Source organism: Wasmannia auropunctata, unplaced genomic scaffold, assembly GCF_000956235.1.
Source record: "Wasmannia auropunctata unplaced genomic scaffold, wasmannia.A_1.0 LD336026.1, whole genome shotgun sequence".
Classification (NCBI taxonomy): Eukaryota; Metazoa; Arthropoda; class Insecta; order Hymenoptera; family Formicidae; genus Wasmannia; species Wasmannia auropunctata.
In genome coordinates, this window is record NW_012026864.1 from 319703 (window position 1) to 345096 (window position 25394).

Sequence of the window (25394 nt, forward strand, 5' to 3'; positions counted from 1 at the left end):
TATATCCGAGAATACTCTTATATTCAATTTCAATCTTATTTTCATCGAGCCACAGCCAGGTTCGAAGATCTTGTGCATTTTTACCGTATCCGAGATTACATTTTTTCCGTCACTGCGATTATAAAAATTGCATCAATAATTCACGAGTTCCGCAATTAATAACGTATCGGTGTTATTCATCTATCAAATGAACCGTTTCGAGCTGAAACTGCGAAAATTTCCAGGAAACATCAAAATTATGTGATACTTTCCGTCGCGGAGAAAGGAAGCTATTAGTCTCATTATTCGCAACGGAAAAATAGAGACATCGAAAAACCCGACGTCGCCGCCTTTATCGCGAGGATACAGGCTAAGTAAAGTCGAAAGCGGTGAGATCTTCATAGCTGATAATGAACTCTGAAGTGGTATCAGCGATACGCGATATTAGAATGATCGGATACTCGCGGCGCGGTAAGTACAATTATTTGCATCGGCGATTACCGCAAACGGATCGCCGCGAAAACTCGTTTGCCGTCGTCGATGCATCTTCTTCTTCTTCTTCTTCTTCTTCTTCTTCAGAAGAGAGAGAGAGAGAGAGAGAGGTACACACCAACAGCGTTCTCTAGGAGCGTCTCTCGCGTTTCCCCCCTCGCGCCGCGCACGATGTTCTTACATCTTATACTACGCGGCGGAAACCTGTTCGCCTTCCCCGTCCGAGAGGCGACGTCTTCTCCGGCGGAATCAATTATATATTTCGTTATTTTATTTGTTTAACGATGTAGCGCTAATCAACGCGCGAGTTCGCTCGCGCGCCACCGCGACATCCGCTCGAAAACCGGAGCGCGCGCGGCGAGCGCGTTGGGGGACTCCCTTCCGCGAGAAGGATCGATGGTGTAACGACACGGGCTTGTAACAAATTCATCTCTAACTGGGAAACCGTGTTTCGCGACGATTCGAATTAACGGCTACTAATGCCATTTGTATGCGCGTATATGTTTAGCTCGGGAGTATCGCGCCGGTTGCGCGCAGTGTGAGAAATGTCCGCGCGCCGCTTTAATTCATTCATTCCGATTTAATTTGCATACGCGCGCCTCTCATGTTGAACTGTACGACGGAGATAAATTCCGAATTATGAATTCATACTTCATCGGCTACCACATAATGATATATCTATATTATTCGTGTATAACGGTAATACGCGAAATGGCTGCTCGCTGATGCTACGTTTCACACGTTCCATTATAAGTAACAGTTACGCACCAAAGATGATCTAACGGATAAATATAATGCTAAGGAAAACGCTAATCTGAGACTAACGACATTGTGCTGAGGCGCGTCCTGCGAATGAAAACTCGAATCCCCGCGCTGGGGCTGAGGTGCTACTCGGGCGAGACAAGAAAGAGGAAAGCAGAAAGAGGAGCGAGAGGAAGAACAGGGGAGGAAGGTAAGGGAGAGAGGAAAAAAAAAACGGAGTAGGAACTGGTCTATACGGACGGTGTGGTACCGGTCGTCGGACGAGCAAGAAAATTGTGAAAGAAACGCGGCTTTCATCGCGGAAGGACTATAAGTGACAGATATCCCTTGAGTACCAGCAATCATGTGCGAGTTAATGAGTGAAGATGGCATTCAATGCAAAAATTAAAGAGTAATGAGCTGCACGCAAATGAATCACACCGTAATTATTATTACTTGCAAGTATAGTCACCATTGCGTAGTAAATCGCAGATAATAAAATTTATAAGAAAAATCATTAGATTAATGTCACACCGGCGCGCATCAACTTGATCTCGCCGTTTCGCCGTTATTCAACATATAGAAGTGGCAAGGTGTTACGTACGTTTCTTGAATATACCTTTGATCTTCATATTTGAAAGTATCGTTATTTATTCCTTCTTCACAATAAGACTAACTGACAGCTACACAGTTTTTCGAAGCAATAAATGTAAATGCAATCTAATAAATTGCTGCTCTGTTTGACAATGCTTATTTCCAGATTAGAAATACAGACAAAACGTTTCGTACATAGTGAAAATCGTATAAAGTGAAGATTCGTTACTAATTTTCATTTGTTAAGTAGATATAAAGAGAAAATTCTTTATTACATATAGTTGTTTTGTCCATAACGCAAATCTATGATTGATAATTTTAGGATTGAGTGTGCAAGGGCAAAATCAAAAAAGATAATTTTAGTAAAAAAATAATCTATCTGGAGCCAAGTATGTAAATCGCGTTTCCCAAAGTAAAAAACGGTTTAGATAACAAGAAAAGGGAGAGACATTGAGAATAAAACAGGAAAAGACGAAGATAGATGCTGCAGGTTCTCAATACGTGTGAACTACAGATGTAAGAGATGGTTAATTGATGCCGGTCGTGTGGCGAGCAAGTCTCGCGTGGAAGAAGACGCCGAGGAGGGATAAATGAAAACGTTGCGAAGCGGGAGCGAAGAGATGAGAAAACGGACGGACGGTAGTTCAGAGCGGTGTCAACTGGTTCACTCGGCCACTCCTACGCATCAGCTGTTAGGACGATCACCGCGAAACCGCATCTGTTACGTAAGATGACGCACATCCGTCCGAACTCTAGCACCGATACCGATATGCGAATCGCGAATCAATAAACTATTGCTCGACGACGCGGGACTTGCGCGGAGATCGTCGTGCACTCGATGCACTGATATGAAAGCACGATTTATGTGATAAAACATTTCAAGAGTAACGCATTAAAAAAAATATCTTGAAAAAATTTTAGCTCGTTTTGAAATCTGATCGGCAACACATACAAAAATTATTTGGTCAAGATATGTATAATGTTTATTGAATTATAATAACATTGCAACAATGATAATAAAGCGTAAAGTCGAATCCTCCAATACATCCAACTTTATTTAATTTCTTTGTTTTTAAATGACACTCACCTTATTTTTATCTGTAACTCAGACGGTTTTATACTCAGGTTTCTATCAGCATTGAAAATTATTTTCTCATGTATATGCTGTATTTTGTACATACTTTGTCTCTAAGTACCACACATGGCGCTTCTCAAGCAACAGTATGTAATAAATATGTAATATGAACAGCACGGAACAAATAAGAATATACTTATTACTTTATGCAAACTCTCGTAATAAAAAAACGTTTCATATCAATGCATGGATCTTTCTTAACGATCCAACGTAAACTAGCGGCTAAATCCTCGCATAATCGCGAAAAGCGAAGCATGAGTACGCCATATTTTAGTCGGATGCGGTAACAAAACCGAGATTAGAAAATCAAGAGAGGACCAACGATGGTTTTACCAATCTAAGTGGAAGCCTGCTTGTATACTTTTAAAATAGTTGCCGAAGCGCATTAATCTTTAATAATAAATAACTTATAAAAAAAGATCTTTATAAAAAATATTCATTATTAATATTCAATTTATTGTTTATTCAGTAGAAATTAAGTTTATTTCCGTTTTTATCGAAATAGTATCTGCAATAATTATTCTATCATTACTGGTTGTCTAATTTTTTAGACACTCCCGTTCCGGGAGTGACATGCAATTTTAATATATTAAGGAAAAGGAATAATATTAAGTTGTTAATAGGAAAGAATCAAATTCACGAGTGATGGTTAGAACTTTATGTTGCCTATATATTTACCAGTACCTATATCAGAAAAATATCTCAACAAAATAAGATTTAGTACAATATAATATTTCCAGAATAGTTTCTCAATTAAAGAGAATTTATCGTTGTTTTGGAGCACTACAAGTTAATAAGTACTACAAAATGAAGTTCGCTTATCACGAAAATAAATTAAAACAGCAACGGAATATTCAGTGTAATTATTTCATAAAGATAACGTTAAATATTTTGTAGTTAGCATGACCTGTTTGTTTGTTTGATTATCGAACATTACCGCGTACGCAAGGTCACCGCGCATGCTGTATGTATTGTCATTCGTCCGGCGAAACTCGAGTCTCAAGTCACGGCGCGTGTCGCTCCGCAAGTCGCCGAATTATCCATTGAAACATGATTATTTTTCACGAATGATTAATTCGACTAACAACCCGTGCAATTAATTAACCTCTCCTCTAAATTAATCAATTTTTTTGTCAAAATAAATATTTTATAAATATATCTTGCGATTTACTTTTTTTCGATTTACATTTAAATATCGAAACGATAGAAATTATAAAGCATTTTATTATCGCTTTATTTATACGCATGTGAACAATAATAAATTTTTTTTAAATATAATTATAGATTCGAACGTATCATATGATCAGCTTTGAATTTTTCGTTGAATTAATCGTAAATTATTTATCACTTTCAGATTGAAAGCGCGAAATAATATGCACGTCGTCGGATATACATATCTCGACTGAATCATAGAACTTTGTTTTTTTTTTCACATACTTATCGCATTTTAATGAAATTCCGTCACAATTTAAAATAACAAAGTGCGCATCGTGTGACTAATATCGGGAGTGCAAAGTGCAGGCGATTATTTTATTGCGACGATTAATTTAGGCGATTGTACAATTAACTATGTTTTCACAAATGTTATGTTATACGAGTAATGTGAAAGAGGATCAAACAAAGGCTTCGGACGACAGGAGCATCCATAAGGTAAGATATTTATTACTTATTTATTATTTATTATACGTGAAATTAATCTGTTGCTTTACTGTAATATTTTTTTGAAATATTTTATTCATAAATCCATTAGTTTAACATAGATGAGCTAGATTAGTGCTAATATTTAATCCTGCACTATTTATGTATACAATGATTTATTGTGTACTTTATATACGTCAGCGATAAGATTTTTTTTTAAATGCAATTAAGAACAACACAAAGTAATATATTAATAATATTATTTGGTGAATCTTGGTATTGCGTATAATTAGTACTTGCGTATAATTTAATTGATTAAATTTTCGAGTATTTATTGTTTAACAAAAAATTTAAAAAAATATATATATATGAAATATATAGCGTTTTTTATCTATGTTCCTTTATGTTATTCGAATTTCATGGACAATAAAAATCAAAGCAAATTGGTTACGTATATTTTTAAAAGAAAATGATATTAAAAGTTTTTTTAAATATATATATGCATATATTACAATTTTATATATATACCTATATATATATATATATATATATATATATATATATATAAAGAAACAAGCAATATTTCATTTACATAACAAGAAATGTTTTACATATTGATAACAATTAGCGATTTTATCAGTCCGCATCGTTAATTAATGCTTACGTTTGCGTCGCGAGTCGTATAAAACGCAGTCGAAACGACAACTGTCGAAGTAAATATTTCGCGCAATTTATTTTAACTGATTGTGAGATGGAAATCGAAGTGCGCAATATTACTGGTCAACTGTAATCATTTATAACTTGAATCAAATTTTTCGACTTGCAGTTAAATCTCCAGAGAATATACGCTATTATAAAACATCTCAGTACAGTGGTTACGGGGCACACCCTGCTTATTAATTCATGCAAATCGCGTAGCGACTGGCTATCGATTCACGGCATCGACGTAAACACATCAAGCATGTATGTCGACTCGTCTTATCCAACCCTTCTTTCCACGCGCGCTGGTGTATCAGGTCCAGTGCCCACGCGCTCCTCTTATCGAAGAGGCACGACGCACGCTGCGCGGCTGCCCGAGCCGATCGTAACGAAAAAAAAAAAAAAGACTGACTACATTGATTAAACCGGTCGCGTAAAAAGCCACCGCAGCGAGTTTAGACTTAGCGCGCTAAAAGTAGATAATTTATTCAGCGACTGGCGCGGGTAACTAGCATCGCGTAAAATCTCGTCATGAAATATGATGATCGCAAAATTTATTCGATAGATAGATCGCTATCTGTTTTAACGTGTTACGTGACACGAGTGTTCGTATAGATTCTGAATTAGCTGTGCATACACAGGCAAGAGAGTCCTCCTGTCAAAGACTACTTGAGAGATAATGCTATGTATATTTGCGGTACACAATCGGCCGATGTTGAAAACCGGTCGCGAATAATTTTAAGTTCACGAGAATATACACATTTTTTGCTCGAATAAATATTTACTCAAGCAAGGCCTCGTATAGAGAGAAAGACGATAAAATTGAGACAGGTGGAGGGTATTAACGCGTCTAACGTCTCTAAAAATACCTGAGAATTACCGTGTAATCGCGAAAAATTAGCAAGAGGAAATATAGTTGTTATTGAGAAATGTAGAGCGAATTCCAGGCAAAAATTAATTCTCCACGCGTATAGTATATAGATACGATCGATAGATCGATAGAACCGCCGCGGAGACAGAACGGATTAAGAAAGGAAAATCTCGGTTGCCGTTAAACGTGTATTAGTCACTAGATAATATGGAAATTATCGCCTCTTGAAGTACGTGAATCACGCTTGCCAATGAGCTGCGAACATATATAGCACACGACACTAATATGTATATGCATATACATATTCGTGCGTTTGAAATGTTAATACGAGTGATAGTTTTCAGCAAGTGTAACAGTCTTCGAGAACGGTGAGATATATGGTAAGATAACTAATGCTCTAATAACTAAAGAATGAAGATTTATGATCTCTGCGCGTTTGTTTAGAATTATTTACCTGGCGTGTATTATACATATATATACCGCCGCGCGATATCTTTCGCGAATATTAAAACATGCAATTATATCTGTGATTAATGGGCTGGTGCCGATAATCGCGGAACCTCTCTTTGCAAAGTCGCACGATACACGGGAAACGAGAAATTTCCTTTTTCCGGACGGGACGTGCCGCTTTTTTTTCACCGGTCAAACATATCGTCAAATAGAAGAAATTTCGTTCGAAGGTCTCCGGTGGGAAATTTCCGATTATCGCGTGTTGAACGACGCGTGGGAAGTGCGCGTTTCCAGTGTGCCCGTCGTTGATAGCTTCCAGTATCCGACGCAGATTCTCGGACGCGAAGTGACGGGAACGTAGTATTCCGTAACGATTAGCCGCGCGAGAAAGGACGAAGTTACACGCATGTACCCGCCGTATGAGCGGCTAGCGCGGCTAGTTTTTTCTTGTGTATATCGTCGAGAGAGGATGAATGAACCCAGCAATTTGTTAGGAGCGGGGACCGGGCAACGCGCTGCTGCAACTACTCAGGCCCCCATTATCTCCGTAATCTCTCTCGCGGGAGACCAGAAGCCGCGGTCGAACGGAGGCGAGCGGCCTCCAGGAGAGCGCACCGGCGCGGCGCGGCGCGGCAGCTTAACCATAATACATCCGTGGAAAGAGGAGGATTCTATAAGGCAGATATACGCTACATAAAACCGGGAAGACGGGCTGCTGCTCGCGCGCGCGCGCGCGCGCTCGCGCGCTGCATCGGAAGTGCACGCGCCTGCATCGCTGCCACGCGGAGTCGGAGCTCGTTCTCGTTCGCCACTTCGAAATTGGAAGACGCGTCATAAGCCGCGCTGTAATTAATTCGTAATTTATTGCGCCGCCTTGTTTGGAATCTACCGTAGCGAGCGATCCCAGGTGCCTGGATTAGCGATTTAACCGATTTATAGCTTCCCCCGAACTCCCTTTCGTCGAGAGAGACTCGTCATTCATGTTATACGTGTACACGTACAATAGAAAACGTATGTGTGTACATGTATGCGCGTTTTGTTGGCTTCATTATTTTCAGAATGTATTTTCATTATTTTGACAGACGCAAAACAAGTATGCTACGTATAAATTGCACTCTGCAGCGTATCGTATTATAAATATAAAATAAAATCGCAAGGAGTGCCAAACGTGTGCATAATTTTGTTATACCTGGTATTATATTGATAGTATCTCTTTGATATTTAAACATGTAAATTACTTAATATAATGTATCCTTAAAGAGCAGATGATTAATTTAGCGTTTAGATTGTTTAGAAGAAAGAGACATGAGGTTCCGATATTTTCTCAATTTCACATTACGTATTTCACTTTGTTGTAAAATTCGTGCGAAGCAAATTACGCAAATTAATGGATTATTAAGATTTATAATAATAATAATTTAATGCGAATCGTATTGCTATTATAGAAATAATAATACCGCGAACATAATGAAGGATACGCGATGTAAATTATTTTTTATGTCCTCGTTCATTTTTATAGTGTGTTTCTCCTTTGCATACACCGACGATCCCTCATCTCGGTAGAGTAGACCACTTTCGTTCGGTTTAACTCTTTTTTCCTCTTGAAACTAACGTCGATTCCGCCGTATAATTTGCGGGTATAGAAAATGCGAGGAGAGCGCATCTCTTAGATCGCGCGGAGGCTGGATTTAAGAGGTAGGGCAAGCTCGTAACGTATAAAGGGCGCAAGATAATCAATTACCCCGGCTACCGTCTTCCCGAGAGCAATAACATCGGCCGGCTGTTGCCCGTTTCAGGTCGTGTACCTGTTGCAACCGCGCGCGTATATTTAATAGCATCCCTAATCGGCTACACCCGGTCGTATAAGGGTCTCCCTCCCTTTATACTTTTCCGAGAGACGGGATAGATTCGAAGACAGGTCCGATCGAAATTTTTCACGCGTTAACTCGTCGATGATACTTACAATTTTTTGCCTTTTAATGAGAAACAGTGCGTACTGTAAACGCCATTCAAACACTTTTAAGACAAATTTCTTCAAGAGACACACTCCATTTAAGATTATTTTATATTGCTTTAACGGTAAAATAAATATATAAAAATGTTAAAGAATCAAAAAATATTTAGGATATATAGTAGTAACCCGAATGATATTTCAGGGATAATCACCAACGTGCGATAAGAGCCGTTCATTTCTTTTTCTCTAAATTAAATTGCTCTCGGAAATTCTAATCTTATTAATGTATGCTTGCATCTCTACGAGTAAAACAAATATTATATCTGCCTGTATATTAATACTCCGAGATAATTAACTGTTCTCTTGAAAAACGAGGGAAAAGACGTAAGCGGCGTAATTATAAAATATCTATCTGATTAAGATCGTTACATGTCGTACGATCGTTATAGATTGGTGCTAATTTAATCCCAGTCCAGCAAACGTACATATATATTTTCATCGCAAGGACGCGATCCAATCGCCGTCGGCATATTTCTTTCGTGCCGAATCATGGGGCGACCTTTCAAAACTTCTCGGCGCTCCTTCTCTCTCTCTCTCTCTCTCTCTCTCTCTCTCTCTCTCTCTCTCACAATGTGTTATCCGCAAACGTATAATACGAGGAACGAAGAGGACGTGGAGGAAAAGGGACGGGCGGCAGAGAGGCGAGCGCGGTTCACGTCCCGATATATTAAGCTCGATATTCCGCGGCGGACGTTAAGAGGCTCGAAATGGCGAATAAACGTTCGGTCGTAAAACGGTCGGCGCGGTGCGGCGCGGCGAGCCGTATCTTCTAGCTAGGGGTAATAGCGCGTGTGATACGCACATCGAACGCGCGTATAGTCCGGCTTACGTTCGTCCACCTTCCTCGTGCCTCCTCGTTCTTTCCTCTGGCCTGGCGCGTTTTCTTCGCGATAATATAGCTATATCTAAGCGGTAGCAGCTACCGAGCATATTTGCGAAACGTGCTGTTATTACGGAACGGCCGTACAGATGTAACAATAGTAATCAAATACTAAGTTCCCTTGTCGAGATCTGCCCCGTCTCTTTCCGGCGATCTCTCGCGATTATGAAACTAAATCTAATAGGCAATAGTGGATAAATGTAATGTATTACTATTATTTTCGTTATTATTAAAATAATTTTATCGTTACACAATGACAATAAAACTATGATCGCTTCTAATGGCAACTAAAAACTTGATAGTATATTTTCCCGACAGACAAAAAAAATTGATCATGCAATATTAATTATATCCTTGATAAGAATAAGACCTCTCTTTCGTATATTTCCACGTCATCCCACTTTCTGCGTTCGCCTCGTCGAACTGAACCGGGTCCTTAGAAGCCCCACCATCGCTCCGGGGGGTTCCACTCGATGTCTATCAAATCTCTTCCCTTTCGGGCTTCCTACTTGGGCCTTTAACTTCCGCGGACGTAACGTTATTACATTTTACTCGTTTCAAACTGGAGAAACGCAAAGCGAAGATAAGGGGGAAGAGCGCGCGTGAGTGAGAGAGAGAAAGAGAGGCGGGAGGGCTACGACAGAACGAAAGGAAGACGAAGTAGAAAAGAGTTACGAGGGTTAAAGAGGGAAGGGGGGAGGACGAGGAATACCCTCGGGCTCGGCAGCATGATTACGAGCTGCAATTATGTCTCCGCCGGCTGCCGGCCACGCAGAGGTCGTCGGGTACAGTAGACCACGAAAGTTCCTTCGACAGTTCCTTGGAAGCGTTATTTCTCATTTCTTTATATATACCAAAGAGAAAAGAGATAACATCTGAACAAATCGAATATCTCACCCTTCGACGATAGAAAATTCTCGATATTGCATCAAACTACTTTCTGCATCTTCCAAGAGTGCATGGAAATACATTATGACATGCCATATATACATATGTATAGGTACAAAAGGATAAAGTTTTCATAATATTTAAATTTTTCCAATCGGTACTATTTGAGGGGACAGGAACGTTTTAATTAATTAATTCTAAAAATATCTAATGTTAAAATGTAAAATTCCTCGCAATATGGATGCAACAATTATAGAAGTACGACAGAATAATAGGGAATATGAAAAATCTCAACATATATTTTGATAGCCTGATTTTGATAATTATTCACTGTCAAGAAAAGATTTAAATTTATATTTTCTTGGCAAATTGTATGCGGAGTTTGAAAGGAGGGAAGGAAACATTTAAATTAAAAACTTGCATACTCCTTCTTCCTTCATCTTGCGCTATTAATTCCCATCTAGTCGACAGGAAACAATAGATCTTACGCCCAACCACCGGAGACGGAAATTTCTTTCCCACAATCCGATTCGATTCGATTTCCTAACTGTCAGCATACGCGCGTTACGTGCGTCTTGATTTATTAATTTTATTTAGTTTTCTGACAAAATAAGTACGATCGTTAAAAATGTTAATGTCACACTGCATATCATGCATTTACATAAAATCTACATTCATTTTATTTCTTCTGTCTATATCTACCGATACTAATTCAGGAGTCGGAAAAACATGTTATCGGGAGATTTACATAGCCTATGAAAACATTTTCGAAGTCGGCGAGGGCTGACCAGTGTTCTCCATCCGGACAAACATGCTCTCTCGGTGTTTTTCGTCGATAAAATGACAGAGCTTGTAGCAGCCACTGTACCGAACGTAGATCCCGGGAAAGGGTCGGAGAGAGAGGGGCGATCAGGCGAGTGGCCGCGAGCAGGTAAAACGAAGCAGCGTGCGGAACAGACCCGTAGAGGGAGACGAGCAGATGGCGGAGAAGGGGAGAATGGCTACAAAGGTGGTGCGAGAGAGACGTCTACCGATTGCGAAAAAAAAAAAAAGAAATACGTTATACCTGAATAAAGAACAGGTGAGAGAGACACGGAGGCAAGCACATGGCACAATGTTGCCCGAAGGAGTAAGAGAAAGCTATGGGAAGGAACGAGGGAAGATTTTGACAACGAAACAGAAATGTAATCGGTGAGGAGAATTATTAAGGATAGAATTATAAAGATAGGCGGATAAACAACAAGTACGAGAGGTAGGAATTATAGCGGAGGAATGGAAGAGCGGAAGGAGCGAGAGGGAAGTTAAGTACAGAGAAATGAGTGCATGCGGCAACAAGAAGGAGGAATGATTAGGGAAAAGAGAGTAAGAAGACGAGAGAGGCCTAGGGTGAGGAATTGCGGGAGCGAGAGCGGGTCGGCGAGGCCGAGAGAGCCGGGGAAGAGGGGGGGAGGGGAGCGGGCTCGGAGGGGGAGGAGGTAGAAACAGGTGCTAGACGCGAGGGAGAAGGAGCCGACGCGGGAGCGCGAGGGAAGGAGAGAGACGGAGGGAGAGACAGGACAAGAAAAGATAAACCGACTGGCTAACATGTGCCGGGAGGAGGGTGAGGGGGAAGGGTGGGGTGGGGAAGGGGGAGGGAGAGAGGACGGGGTAGAACGGACCCACCGTGAGGCACGTTCCCACGATCTCATGAATGAACTCGCGTGGCTACTCGCTCCGTGGTGGGGTACTCGCGCCGCGTTCACCTTGCCTCGCCGTCGTCTTTCATCCTTCGCTCGCTCCGTCTTTATGCGCGAGAAGGCGAGAGGTATACGAGAGGTATACGAGACGGGGACGCGGGACGCGCCGGTGAACGGATAGACTCGAATTCGAACGTCGTGCTACGCGCACGATGTCGCGGGGTTGAAGAACCCTGGGTCAAACGCGCGAATCGAGAGGGGATCGATGCCGGTCACGGTAAAAAGAGAAATTCGACGAGCGAAATTAGCGTTCGCTCGCACGATAAAAATAAGTATTGATTTTGTACAGGATGAACAAAGTTGGCGAGAAGGATAAATGTCGCGTTGAAGAATGAATGACATTAACGAGCACACGTTCGGTCGAAACACGAGGGTCGCGCGGGTTAACGGTATAAGACGGTATATTTATGGCTTATGAACGAAAGGCAAAAATGTCGTTTCATAAAATATTAATATATCAATATGACCATGATTTTTATATACAAAAATAAATGAATGAATTACATTATTATATTCGTTCGGAAGGAATACAGACAATAACGTTTAATCAGGTAATCAAAGTCAGTCAAACGTAGCGATAACATTTATGTCAGTATTATCAGCGTCAATGCGAAACGCTGCATCGTTAGACTTGTTCAATTCTTCACATTAGATTGAAATGAAGTTAAAAATGTAGAGTGTTTAGAGTTCGAACAAAAATACTTTCTATATAACGTACATAAATTGATATCTTTGTTTTAAATGATAGGCAGCCGAGAGATAGTCATGCGTAGTGCTCGTGATTGTCGATTTAGCCGCCTAAGTAAAAGTTCAATTTCATCTATCTGTGACAACGCGTTCGGCCGGAACATTAATTTATCTGCATCAATTCGAAATTGGGAACCCATTTCCGTAGCCTCTGCTGCTGCCGGGCTTCGGAATATGAACCGTTACGGGCCAATAATTGCCAGTGCCAGATCGGGCTGAGTGCCGCGGCCGTCGATCGAGATAAACCGGCTTGTCGAATCACGTGAGAAAACAGGAAAGGCAAGGCATCGCCGGTTATGAGTTCCTGGTCCACCCTCTTTCGCTCTTCTGGCTTCTCGTGAATGAAGCGGAGTCGCGTGGCGCCTCGTGACGTCACAACCTGTTGCTATCCATTGCCCTCTCTGCTCCCTCTCCCTCTTCCTGCCGCCTCTCCCCCCCCCTTTCCCAGCACGCGTGCGCGAGAGCGGATGTTGCTTTTTTCGAGTCATGGAAAACGTCATTTATATATTAATCTATTCCAAAAGATGATTAAAAACAAAGGTTTCCATAGTTTAGATTAAAATTTTAATTAATTAAAAAAAATTTAATATACAGCGTGTATAACTTCTAGAAATATACAGTGTGTCTAGAATTGGCGGGAAGTAAAATCGCTAACGTTGTTTCCTGTGAAATCTAAAGCATTTTTGCTCACCAAGGACAAGCAGCTTTCCGAAATATAAAATCGTTTAAAATTGAGTATTTTTTGAGGATTAAATTTTAGATAAATTAAAAATGCAGAACGCTACTCATCGTTCAATCAAAGTAGAGTTCAATTATGATGGAATATCACGATCGTTTAGTAAAAAATAAAAAAAAAAAAAAAAAAAAATTCAAAATATTATAATCGAAGAAGTTATTATGAGTGTCCCTTGTTAAAATAAGGAATAATTGGTTCGAAATCGTCTCTCTGAGAAAACTACAATTCGAAACAGTACACCCTGTAGAACGTTTCGAACGTTCTCAGGGATCTACTTTATCCACGGCGGACAGATCGCACAAGCGTATCCGTGGCTCTACCTATGGCTGACGTATCGAAGCCGTAGTAAAGACATCCGGTGAGCGAGCCAGCAGAGGTAGACACCTGCTTCGCACCGGGGCACCGACCCGATTTTTCTCCCGCACGGATGACTGATCCGCGCGGTTATTTAGGCTTACAATTAGCGAATCCACGGAGCCGAGCTAATATACGCTGTAGACACTCGCACACATTCATGCAAATCATGCATCGTACACACCCATACACGCACATTTTTGCGAGCGATAATGCAATAAACATATTTGAGAAAAATTAAAAGCAAAACGCAATTAAATTAACAAGAACAAACTCGACTCATATATATATGCTCGAGACAGATAAAACAGGATCGCGAAAGCCAAAGCTCATTCCTTATTTAAATCCCCCCCCCCCGAGCAGATTTTCCTTTATTAACGCGGAACGTCAATGGCAGCGTTTCATTCTTCACGAGCGATGCTATCTTTAATCTCGCTCGATACACCCAGCAAAACAGCTTCGGTATAATTACGAGCTGTGCTTCTCCGAGGAAAAACTCGAGAAAATTGTCGACGCGTCCCTTTAACGCGCATTAAAAAAATTGCGTTTCCTTTACGCTGAAAAGCGCGATCGTTTTGTTCTCTTATCTCAAAACATAATCCGCGTATCAATCTTGTCTGTTGTCAAGCAAATTTTTTTTTTAATCGCGGAAACAGATAACGACGTAGTGAAGTACGCTAAGTTGGCGAATTTATCGAATTATCGAATTTTGATCTTGTCTATTCCCCGTATAAATAATAATAAATAAGGTGTAGCAAAAGGTTAGATAAATGTTTTTTTTTTAATCTTATAATTAAAGTACATGATTTGTTGTTTTGATTTTAGAATTGTACAAACAGACGTTATATCTATGCGATATCTTTCTCTCTGTTTACTCGAAATGTGCAAAGTGCCATTGATGTTCTGCATTAACGTCCTTTTTGCGGGAAGCTATCGTATTTTCTTCGAGAGAGAGAGACGACAGCAAGATCAATATACATCGGTATCGGTCGGAGAAAAGATAAAACGGACCTACGCAAGCCATTTCAATCGTGAGGTCAACATCGATTCGTGCAAACAACGGGTGATATCAAGCGAGCTGCGAGAAGAGAAATAGAAGAGAGATCTCGTTTTGATAGCTGTTATTTTTGTCACTTTTTTTCCCTTCACCGCTTTATTGGTCCAATCGATATTTAACTGTTTAATTTTACGTAAAAAGTAGTAGCGAAAAAAGTGATGATATAATCAAATTTAGTTGTTACAGTTATGTAAGTCCATGAAAGTCTCGTAACTAATTAAATAAGTGAAAAAAGTGATTGTAATATATTTTCCTAACTCTAACCGATATCTTTTTGTGTGATCGATTTAATGAAAACTGCCTAATATACATATCCGTAAATATTATAGTATAAGATGTTATAATGATAACTAATTAAACTGAATAAAAATATTGAAAATTTATATAGTTTTAATAGAAAAAAAGCGTATATAAAAGATAGAAAATAATATCTCAAAAATATATAATAGAATTGATCAAATTAAATTTAAGTGACTATATGCTCAGTTTCATTTCACCAACGAAGTCAAGGCGTACGACCGAAAATTATATTATTCGGGAAAACATGCGGTTTGCCTTCATTTTTTTTTCTCCCTCGAGATGAGAACCGACCGACCGACTACTCTCGAGATCGCGTCTTCGAGGGCGCAGCATCTGCCAGAGGAAGAAAGCCAGAATCGGGCAGCAGCGCTCGACAGGTCCAGCGAGGTCACGCGTTTACCGCGGGAAGGGTTTGTTTCAAACTGCAAATCGCCGTCGCCGACGATCGAGGACGTGAGAACCGTATCTGCGTCTGGTCTCGGGTAGGTAGGTAAGCAAAGCGAACGCGGTGGGAAGATGAAGGATGTAGCGGGAGGGAGAGGAGAAGCTCGACCGCACGCACAGCTGCGGTTACGCGTTTCGCGTGATGTACACTAGGCGTCATAAATGCCTCCTCTTGTGTACTGGGCATTTCATCGAACTTCATCTTCAAATAAAGTGATGAAGTGATATGAAAAACAAAAATTGTAAGGAAATTAGCCTGTACGGCCAACGATAATTAATTAATAGTTGATGCCTGACGTATAATTACATATTTCAAATATATGATATAATATTGAAAAACATTAAGCAAGGATTATTTTATATTATCTCAAATCGTGTAACAAAACTCAAGGTTTTGTATACTAAATGAATTAAAGAGAAAAAAAGATAAATGTATCGTGCATTTATCTTGAATTTTGCTATGGACAGGCTTCATTTGTAAATTTTTAGATATGAAATAACATTTTTTTTTTTTTAGAAATGTCCGTGTAACAAACACATTTGTGATGGTATTTATAGCACCTAATGTACCGTCTAGCCGACCTGAAACCTGCCTCTCCTCTCCGTTCTTTCAGAATGCCCACCTTCGCTCGCTTTGCATCGTCTTGGTACATTCCCATGCAGGTGCAGGGCTTCTCCGGCAATTTCTCGCCTCTGTCTCTCTTTCTCATTCATCTCCCATTTTTTTCTGACAAACCCGAACGAATTTGGGTTCGCACGTCACGAGTTTGCTTTTCAGTCTTCTTTCCATTCATCTCTTCAAATAGGAGTACTGTATATATGTTTATTGAATTTAACAAGCTCTCTCTCAAACACGGTCACAAAACTGACTGAGCAATTATTATCACGAGAAAATAAAAAATCAAAAAGTTTAAAATTTATTTATCGTTAAATTTAAGAGAAGATATACGTTTTGTTTCATACAATACGTATCTAAAATATCTATAAAAGATCAGCAAAGTGAAATTCTCAAATGTTTTATTTATTCACGTATTTTGCATAAGAATTCCACGTAAATCTTTTACGTTTGACGGGAAGACTTGTGATAGTGCCCAATTGATTTATGATTAACGTACAGAGGCACGAGACAAAAAAAAAAGAGATAGGGACACGCGTAGTTACGGGGCGGGACCTTTCAGTAAGTCGAGGCACGTAATTTAACGAGCTTCGATCATCCGGTGTCGATTTGGCTGTGAGACAAATAGGAAATATACACCTTGTACTCACGAGACGACGATTCTTATCCGTGTTGATAAAAAATATTCGCTGATTTTCAACGAAAAACAAAAATTTGTCATTATACACCCCACACAACTAGTAATTTAAAAAATATATAAATAATAAATTTTAACACCATCAAAAGTTAAACTACCAAAAAGTAAATAAAGTAGACTTTAGTATCTTAAACTAATAAAAATTAACATTTTTAAAACATATTAGATATACGCAAGTAGAACATATTAGTCTAAAAGCAATTTTATCTAAAATAAGAATCTTTTCATTAAGTTTATGTAATAGAACAGATGTGAAAAAAAGGAAACATATGCGAGATAACGAAGACTAAAATACGAAGCATTTGTGAATTTAATATAAAATAATAGCGTAAACAAAACGAAAGCTGATTTCTAAAAATTGTACGTGGTATCTTTATATTTCATTATTGAATATAACTTATTCATCTCACATCATTAAAGTATCGTTAATGACAATATCGATGCGGTGACTAAACTTTCCTCGAAATTTCTTGGCCCTTGACGTCTCACGTCGGTATTCGGTATTTGCCATACGAATTCATATTTATGAGACAACATTTCTTTACGAGCGCGCACGGGAGCGAAAGCCGAATTTTATCACAGTGTTACATTCGCGACACGGATGCGTTACGTATGTTCTACGGTGTGCAACAACACGTAAGAAGCGCAAAACAAATCTCTTCGCCATCGCGTCAATGTCAGGATAGACAATGGCTATTTGCATAAAACATTCTGAGTAGCGACTGCCATCGATGGCAATCGTGTCGTAAACGAAGATCGAATGTTCAATCGTTTGACAATAGTGCTGGAGATTGTTATGAAAAAAGCGAGTGGAAAGATTATAACCGTATAAATAATGGAAAATTCAAAGAACAATCGTGGCGATGATTAAAGATACTTGAGTAAGATCGTTTTGTATTTTTTCTCTACTAACATTGAATTAATACAATAAATTGTGTCTTTAATACTTTTTATACAACGATTGATAGAAAACAATTAAAAAATATATAAATTTACATCATGTTTGTTTTTCTATTATTGTCAATTGCAAGAAAATTTTAGGCGTAAATAATCCTGAACGACAAGTGTATTTTATAAAGTACCTATAAGTATCGCCAAATTCATTTTGTAAAGAATCACTTAATTTTAGCGTTAATCGAACTAGACGTTACATCGTGAGTTAAATATGCATTGAACTAATATTTAAAGTCGTTAACCATTCGCGACATAACACGCGGTCTCGTACGTTGCATGCCAGGTGCACATCAGTAGTCTAAAATTAGGCAAATTAAACGCGCGTGAGAGATACGGATCAAATATTGATTGTTGACCGACGAGTAGCAACGAATTCATTTCGAGCGATTTCAACTGTTTAATTATTTGCGCGTGCATTGCCGGGCGTGGATTTCACGGCAATAAACGGAAGCCGCCGAAAGTGATTCACGCCCGCCGAAAGTTAAATGACACGCAATAAATCGGCCGGTTAATTACACGCGATTTACGCGCTTAAGTTGCGTCATTGCATAGTCGTTATTACCGCATACACCAGTGTACTGTCCGATTGATGTCCCACGCTCATATCTGCGGTATTGCTTACGTTCTAATTGCTAATTGCGTGGGATACGTTTTCAATTTATAGGTAGGTTTCTAAACGTTCTGTAATATATTATTAAATAACATCAATTCCCCGTTTAATAGGTTTAAAATGGCAAAGAGCAGATCAAAAGATTAGAATAAAAACAATCTTTTAAAATTTATAGCGTTTCCTGTGCTTTTTAATATCGCAACTAGAATGCTAAAGATCTTAAGACATTTTCAGGTTTCTTTGAAAAAAATTTAATGTACATACAAATTAAACTAGGGCAGTGTAACTGAAGATTACTTTAGCAAACGTCAATAAAAAAATTACATAAAATAATAATTCGTAACACTTTTACCCTGCAGGCAAAAGCAAGGAGATTAATTTCAATACAGATTTAAATATTATTACGACGACAGAATAGTTTTCAGTGTCCTTTTCGCAATTAAAAATCTGTGTAAAACACTTGTAAACTCTTGTTAAAACAAACACTAGACAATTCCAATAACGATACAGAAAGTTCTTAAACACTCAACTGTAATCTTTTCTCTTTTCTTGCTATAAATATTTAGTTATTCTTCCTTCCACCTACAAATGTTTTAACTTTATCGATTCATAATGCTGATAGGTGCCTAAACAGTTATCAACAAACGTTGTCGATATATCTTGCAACTGTTTAGAGAGCATGGTTTATTATCTGTCTGCTTCTCTCGGATATAGTACACATAAATATTTATAAGAATGATTCACGGGTCGATTGCGTAAGTTTTAGAAAATAAAAAGCACAGATCGCTGAAAAAGAAAATGTCCCCTGAAGTCGGATAAGAGCGGATAAATGGGTGGGGGCGATGCGACGCGTCCGACGCTTACGCGTATATAAGTCTCATACACGCGCTCCGAAAGAGAATGGAAGGCGGGGGCGTTCAGTGGGGGGGCTTTAATGAGGATGCTGCTGATTATCCAATTCGTAAATTCTCGCTACATTTTGATCGCGCACGACGAGCCGCGAGTAACAAGGATGACTCGCACTGCCACTCGACACTATACATTCGTCCTAGAAAATTCCGATTTTCAGCGTGACAAAAGCCACTTTTCCGCTCCATTATGAGTTAATTACTCGCAAGTTACTCGGAGATATTAAAGTGACGAAGAAATAAAGAGAGAAAATCTTGTGTATATAATAACTAACTTTTTAAGTAAAAAATATTATTTACCTTCTGAAATTTATGTTTATTTGTTTAATGTAATTTCAATTTAATATGTATAATGCAGCGCAATAAGAGAAACCATACTATTGCATTAATCTCTTTGTTATTGAAAAGGAAAATGTTTCGCTTTAAATTGCTGTTGACGACAATGCTTAAACTAACAAAATATTGCTTAGAAAAATATTCGCATATTAGAATTACAGTAATCCGACTGTCTTGTTTGATAGCGTGCAAGAGGCACGATACAACTCTCGCGCGATCTAATTGAACAAATCATATACGTGTGAGTGCGGCTCGCGTAGCTAGTGCTCGAATTATGCAAGCGTCATCGGATGTAAGTGTACCTTAAGTGTCTGGATCCGACATTAACACAACACTATATCGGAATCGTAGTCGATCGTATTTCAAGAGGCGACGAAAGAGCTGATTTCACTATTCCTCGCATTATCACTCTGTCCCTTTTATCATTCCGAGAAACGCGCATCGATATCTTTATGCAAAATAAAGGAATGCAAGGAACCTTTCGCAATACTTCCTTAATGAAAATATAAGCGAGCGGCTTCTAATTGAAGAGTACGAAATATCTGTACATGCACCACGTACTTTTATGATAGTAAAGAACTTAAAAAAACTTGAAAAAATCATTCCACGCCCGCGAACAGTAACTTAATGAGAATATTAAACTGGACGATTATTACGCTGTCTGGGCAGTCTCGTAAATTTTTCTCACGCCATTGGCATGCGCTTTATTAGCAAGACGATAAAATGTTCATTAAGAACTCACTTCACTACAGTCTTATTAGGTATATAAATTATTGTGAAAGTTCGAAAAAAAATATTTTAGCTTAAAAGTTGAAGCTAAATATTTAAATATTAATTCATAAGAAATGTAGCTTTTTTGAAAAATTCTGCAGAAATATATAGTGACAATGAAAATCATATATTCAATTCTTATCCAAAATTGTTTCCAAAATATATTATTTACTTGTTAATTATTGAAATAATTAGAAATGTAATTGCAATATAAATTTACATTTTATTTGAATAATTTATTTTGTCAAAGGTAACGCAATTACTAATTTTAATTTCAATGAATATATTTGTATGATGTAATATATATAAATTCTCCAAATTGTATGTCGAATAAAAACATACCCAGAAGAAAAAATATATATAACAGCTGTAGCTTGCTCAATTCATGTTTTTCTAATTTTTAGATATTTGGTAATCTAATTGACCGACGATTGTTATCAATTCAAATAACGATATAATAAAGTATAAAATATATCCATACTAAATTTGACATTTGCATGCAACACATTTTTTTAGTCTTGCGTATAAACATTGTGGTGTCCTTTAGAAGCTATGCCCTTCGAGCGATTAAGAAGACAAGCATTAGGATTGGAAAGACTCACCTAAGGAGCTTTCCGGATCAGAGAGGTCCGACAGGGACGGCACCTTCCGCATCGAGGTGACTCTGCCAGACAGAGCCGGCACCAAACCTTCTTCCTCGGCGTCGGAGGTCATCTCTTGCTTCAGCAACTTCGCCATCACCGTCAACATACCGCTGCCATCGGTGATGCAGGCGTTGGGCCCCAAGAAGCTACCCATGCTTCGAATGTCGCGCTAGTAAATGAAAAAATATATATCGTTAACACTCGCTGACACGCCCGTCTTTATCTATGTAAAAAACTGTTGGACCGCGATATATGTGTTGCGTATCTTTTTACAGTAAAAATTCAGTAACATGTTTTTCTCACATGTTTTGTCGCTAGTCTAAATTTAGCATCTTCATCTAAAATCGCTCGGAGCACGCTAAGCAGGTTTCGATGTAAAAGGAACAAAGTTCAGGGAAACTACGGGGAAAGAGAAGAGATCTGTATACATTGAAAAGTAAGAAAAGCAAATTAGAGAGATAACCGGTTGATCGTTGAAGGAGGAGGAAGCAGCGTGCACGCGTTATTCGTTGAGGAAGAAAGACATGAAGAGTGGGAGGGGAATGCAGCTTGGAGCGGAAAAAGAATGGAGAGAGTGCTCGTGCCCCGGCGATAGTCACGACTCCGCTTGACCTTCGTATGAAAGACTCTAAGTTGAATGAAATGTCGCCATGGAGTGACGCAACAGCGTGTAATGCGCGTGATCTAGTACTACGAGGAATCAATGAATGTGATTCGTACGGAAGACATTTAAATAATGATAAACTTTTTAATTATTCAATTTTAAAAATTTTTTCGATGGAGAAAAAAAATTATATTATCGGATGACGTTATATAGTATATCGAATTGGTTAAATAAATTTAGTCGCAAAAGTTCTTTAATTTTTTTCAAATTAACAGTGTTTTAGCTGTAATTCAAATTTTTCTTGTAATTTAATTAAAAGAAAGACAATAGGGAGCGATGGAAAAAGATAAATGAAAAATAATTCTCTTTCTTTCTCTCTCTTTCTTCATACTTTCCTAAAATATAATATATAATCTACAATATATATTAACATCTAATTTCTATAATTATTTTTTTATTAATGTAAAACTATTTTACACTCACGTAATAATTCTCTTTCTTATTGTAATTTAGAATACAAACAATACAAAAATCTGACAAGAGAGAACGATTCGAAAAAAACACTAATAGCGCACGACTAAATTCGAACTCGTACAACGATCCCTCTGTATTGCACGATAATTATTCGTTGGGTTATCAGTGGTAACCAGCTCACAACACGTGTATATAGATAAATAGAAAGCGGTTAAAGATCCTGAGTCCCATCACGTTCTATTCCCCCCTCCCTCCCCCGCCCCACGGTACTCACTTCTCTCTTTCTACATTTACGTATCTATTCGCCTATCTCTTCCTCTTTCATCGTCGACGCTGAATGGAAATCTATTCATCGCGGACCAATAGTACGTGACCGAGTCAACCATTGACGGGCCGTATATTAACGATGGTATCTCTCGAGATGCGCGAGCGAGCGAGCGAGTGAAGCCAAGACGATTATCTTTCGACAAAATGGCCGAATGCTAATGTGTACAATTCGCAATCGTAATCTCTCTCTTCACTAACATTGACCACGACCTTCCTCGCAAGTTCTTTTACGCAAATTTTTATCTCGAACAAGCAAGGCCAATACGGCGGAACGATAGTATCGGTCATCGTGAGTCTATCAAATCATACAACGACATCATGTCACGTGCAATTGAATTACAGATTGATAACGGAATTTTCGACTTTAAGCTTTGGAGAAATTTGCCAATTCTCCGTATTAGGTATAACGCGGTCTTTGCCAGAATCGCGCGGTATAAAATTAATAAAATTCACGGTAATAAGTACGAGATGAGAAATATAACCGGCGAGAGGCAGACTCGATAACGCGTTTTCGCGAGGGAGATCGCGGCTCGTTATCACGGAATTTCAAGAGCGGCACGCACGATCGTCTTTCGCGGTGGGCAAAAATAGAGTTACAGGCGTATATTCTCGATAATAGTCCTTTCAGACATGTAAATCTATTCGGGCCACGCAGCGACCGGCGAGGAGGAAGAACAAATCAGCGAGCGCGCGGCGCGATCCGAGAATATCGCGAGATAAGTTACGTTCATCGAACACGATTGGCAAAACGAATTCATTCAGGAGTAGCATTATCAATTTGCGATTACAACTTGTTTTTTCTGTTCCTCGTGAATGCGCGTGAACGTATCGCGTAGTTTTATATAACAGCCAGCGCGTCCGTTGAAGATTTTTAATTTATATCAGACATCGTGCATGTATATATATAATCCGGCGGATGTAAACTGTTTGCGAATACACGATAAGCTTGATACAATCTATACATTTCGCTCGCTCATAACAAAGTGAGCTAAAAAATAGATTATTGATTTGGCGGAGCGTGTAGTGGCCGAGGTCGTGAGAATTTATTTCGACATTTTTATCGAGATACAAAGCGCGTGACCCGCGTTTCCTTAAAAACACTACGCTCGTTTAAACCAAAATCCACCGTCAAATATTATTTATTATTCCGAGTAATGAAAGAATTTTAGGAATTGAAGAGCGCAATAAAATCGAAAAATGTGAAACTATAAAATACCTTTAAAAATCAGCAGTTTTTATTTCGATATGTGCAATATTTGTTAAATTTTTTGCTTTAAAATCGTCGATAAAAGGCGATAGCTTATAAGTACGGGGCAAGTATGACGGAGAATTATCGTATGTTTGGGTTAATATCTAACAAACATTCCTTTCACAAACGTTTTCGTTACGGATGATGAAGGTTTCTCTGTATCCGGCATTCCAGGTATACAGACCACACGCGCGGTAATACTTCAACAGCAAATTCTATCGATGAATGGAGTATCAAACATCATCTCTCGCGAACGTCATCCGCGTCGTGCACGCGCGACGTTTCAAGCCGTCGGGCGATAAGATAAATTTTACATCGACATCAAATGTGAAGTGCTATATGCAAGTTGTTTGTCGTCGATTTCGCTTTTAGAAAATGTCCGATAAAATAAATATAAAAAAAAACAAAGAAAATTGAAACAGAGACACAAGTTAACGAACAGATCAACAGATCGAAAATATCGTGTAGAAAATGCGGATTCTTCAGCTTTTCTTACGAGATACGTGATTAATTATCGCGTGACACGAGGTTTTGTTTTGTCTCGATTCATTTGAACTCGTGTTAAAGATGACAATAATCATAATCGTAATCCGAATTGCTAACGTAATACATAATTTACAACTTAATAACCGATTTGACGTCACGGCTGGAATGCTAATATCGCTCGTCGTTGAATGTAATTTATGCCAGTGCCCACGTCACGTAGGTACGCGCGCAAAATTACGTCCGCATCGCAAATGTGCGTTTAACCGAAAAGCACGAACAACAGTATTTCGTACTAAATACATTTCACAATATCGCGGCAAGGGTGCCGACACACGTTCGGGTTACGTAATATTTTCACGAACGCAACGACGACAATAACATAAGCGATAGGCTTACGCGACGTTTTATCTTAGATATCCTGTCGCACCGATAAATAATTGGCTAACGAAGCCATTAACAAAGCCCCCGTTAATGAACGCCGCATGAACAGGTGGCGTTTAATGGCGACCGTATGGAAATTAAACCTGTGGACAATGCCGAGAATGCGAGTGAGTCAACGTGCAAAGTGCGCGGCCCAGCCGATCAGATAACTTTATCCGAACAGAAGAAAACGTAAAGGGACCCCACGCGTACGCGGAAAATTGAACGAGAGGGGGACTTTTACGCCTGACACGTGGCGCGGTATTGATGTTTCTATATTATTTCGGGATGTTGCAAGTAAAAATAAGGTAAAGCTTGCTGATGCGCGTGTCATATTCGAGAAAACGACGGCGCACGCTCAGCTGACAGATTTCCCCGATCAATCGCTCGGTAGCTCCAATAATTAGCGTCGCATTTTTTCATCACGTGATCGTATAATTATTAAACTCTTATAATTCATCCAATAATATCCAATAACTGAATATTAAATATTTAATTTACGGCATTATAAAATAATTTCTATAAGTATTAAGTTGGATTTAA

General features: G+C 38.9%; 1 protein-coding gene across 4 annotated transcripts in view; it reads right to left on the reverse strand.

Annotated features, from left to right (window-relative positions):
• The window catches only part of LOC105452665 (ETS-like protein pointed), a 105549-nt gene that overhangs the window by 67525 nt on the left and 12630 nt on the right, over positions 1-25394 (reverse strand). For all 4 annotated transcript variants that reach the window (XM_011693979.1, XM_011693978.1, XM_011693980.1 and 1 more), the window contains one exon: positions 21250-21460. In XM_011693979.1, the coding sequence (XP_011692281.1) occupies positions 21250-21460 (211 nt within the window). The remainder of the gene's footprint in view (positions 1-21249; positions 21461-25394) is intronic.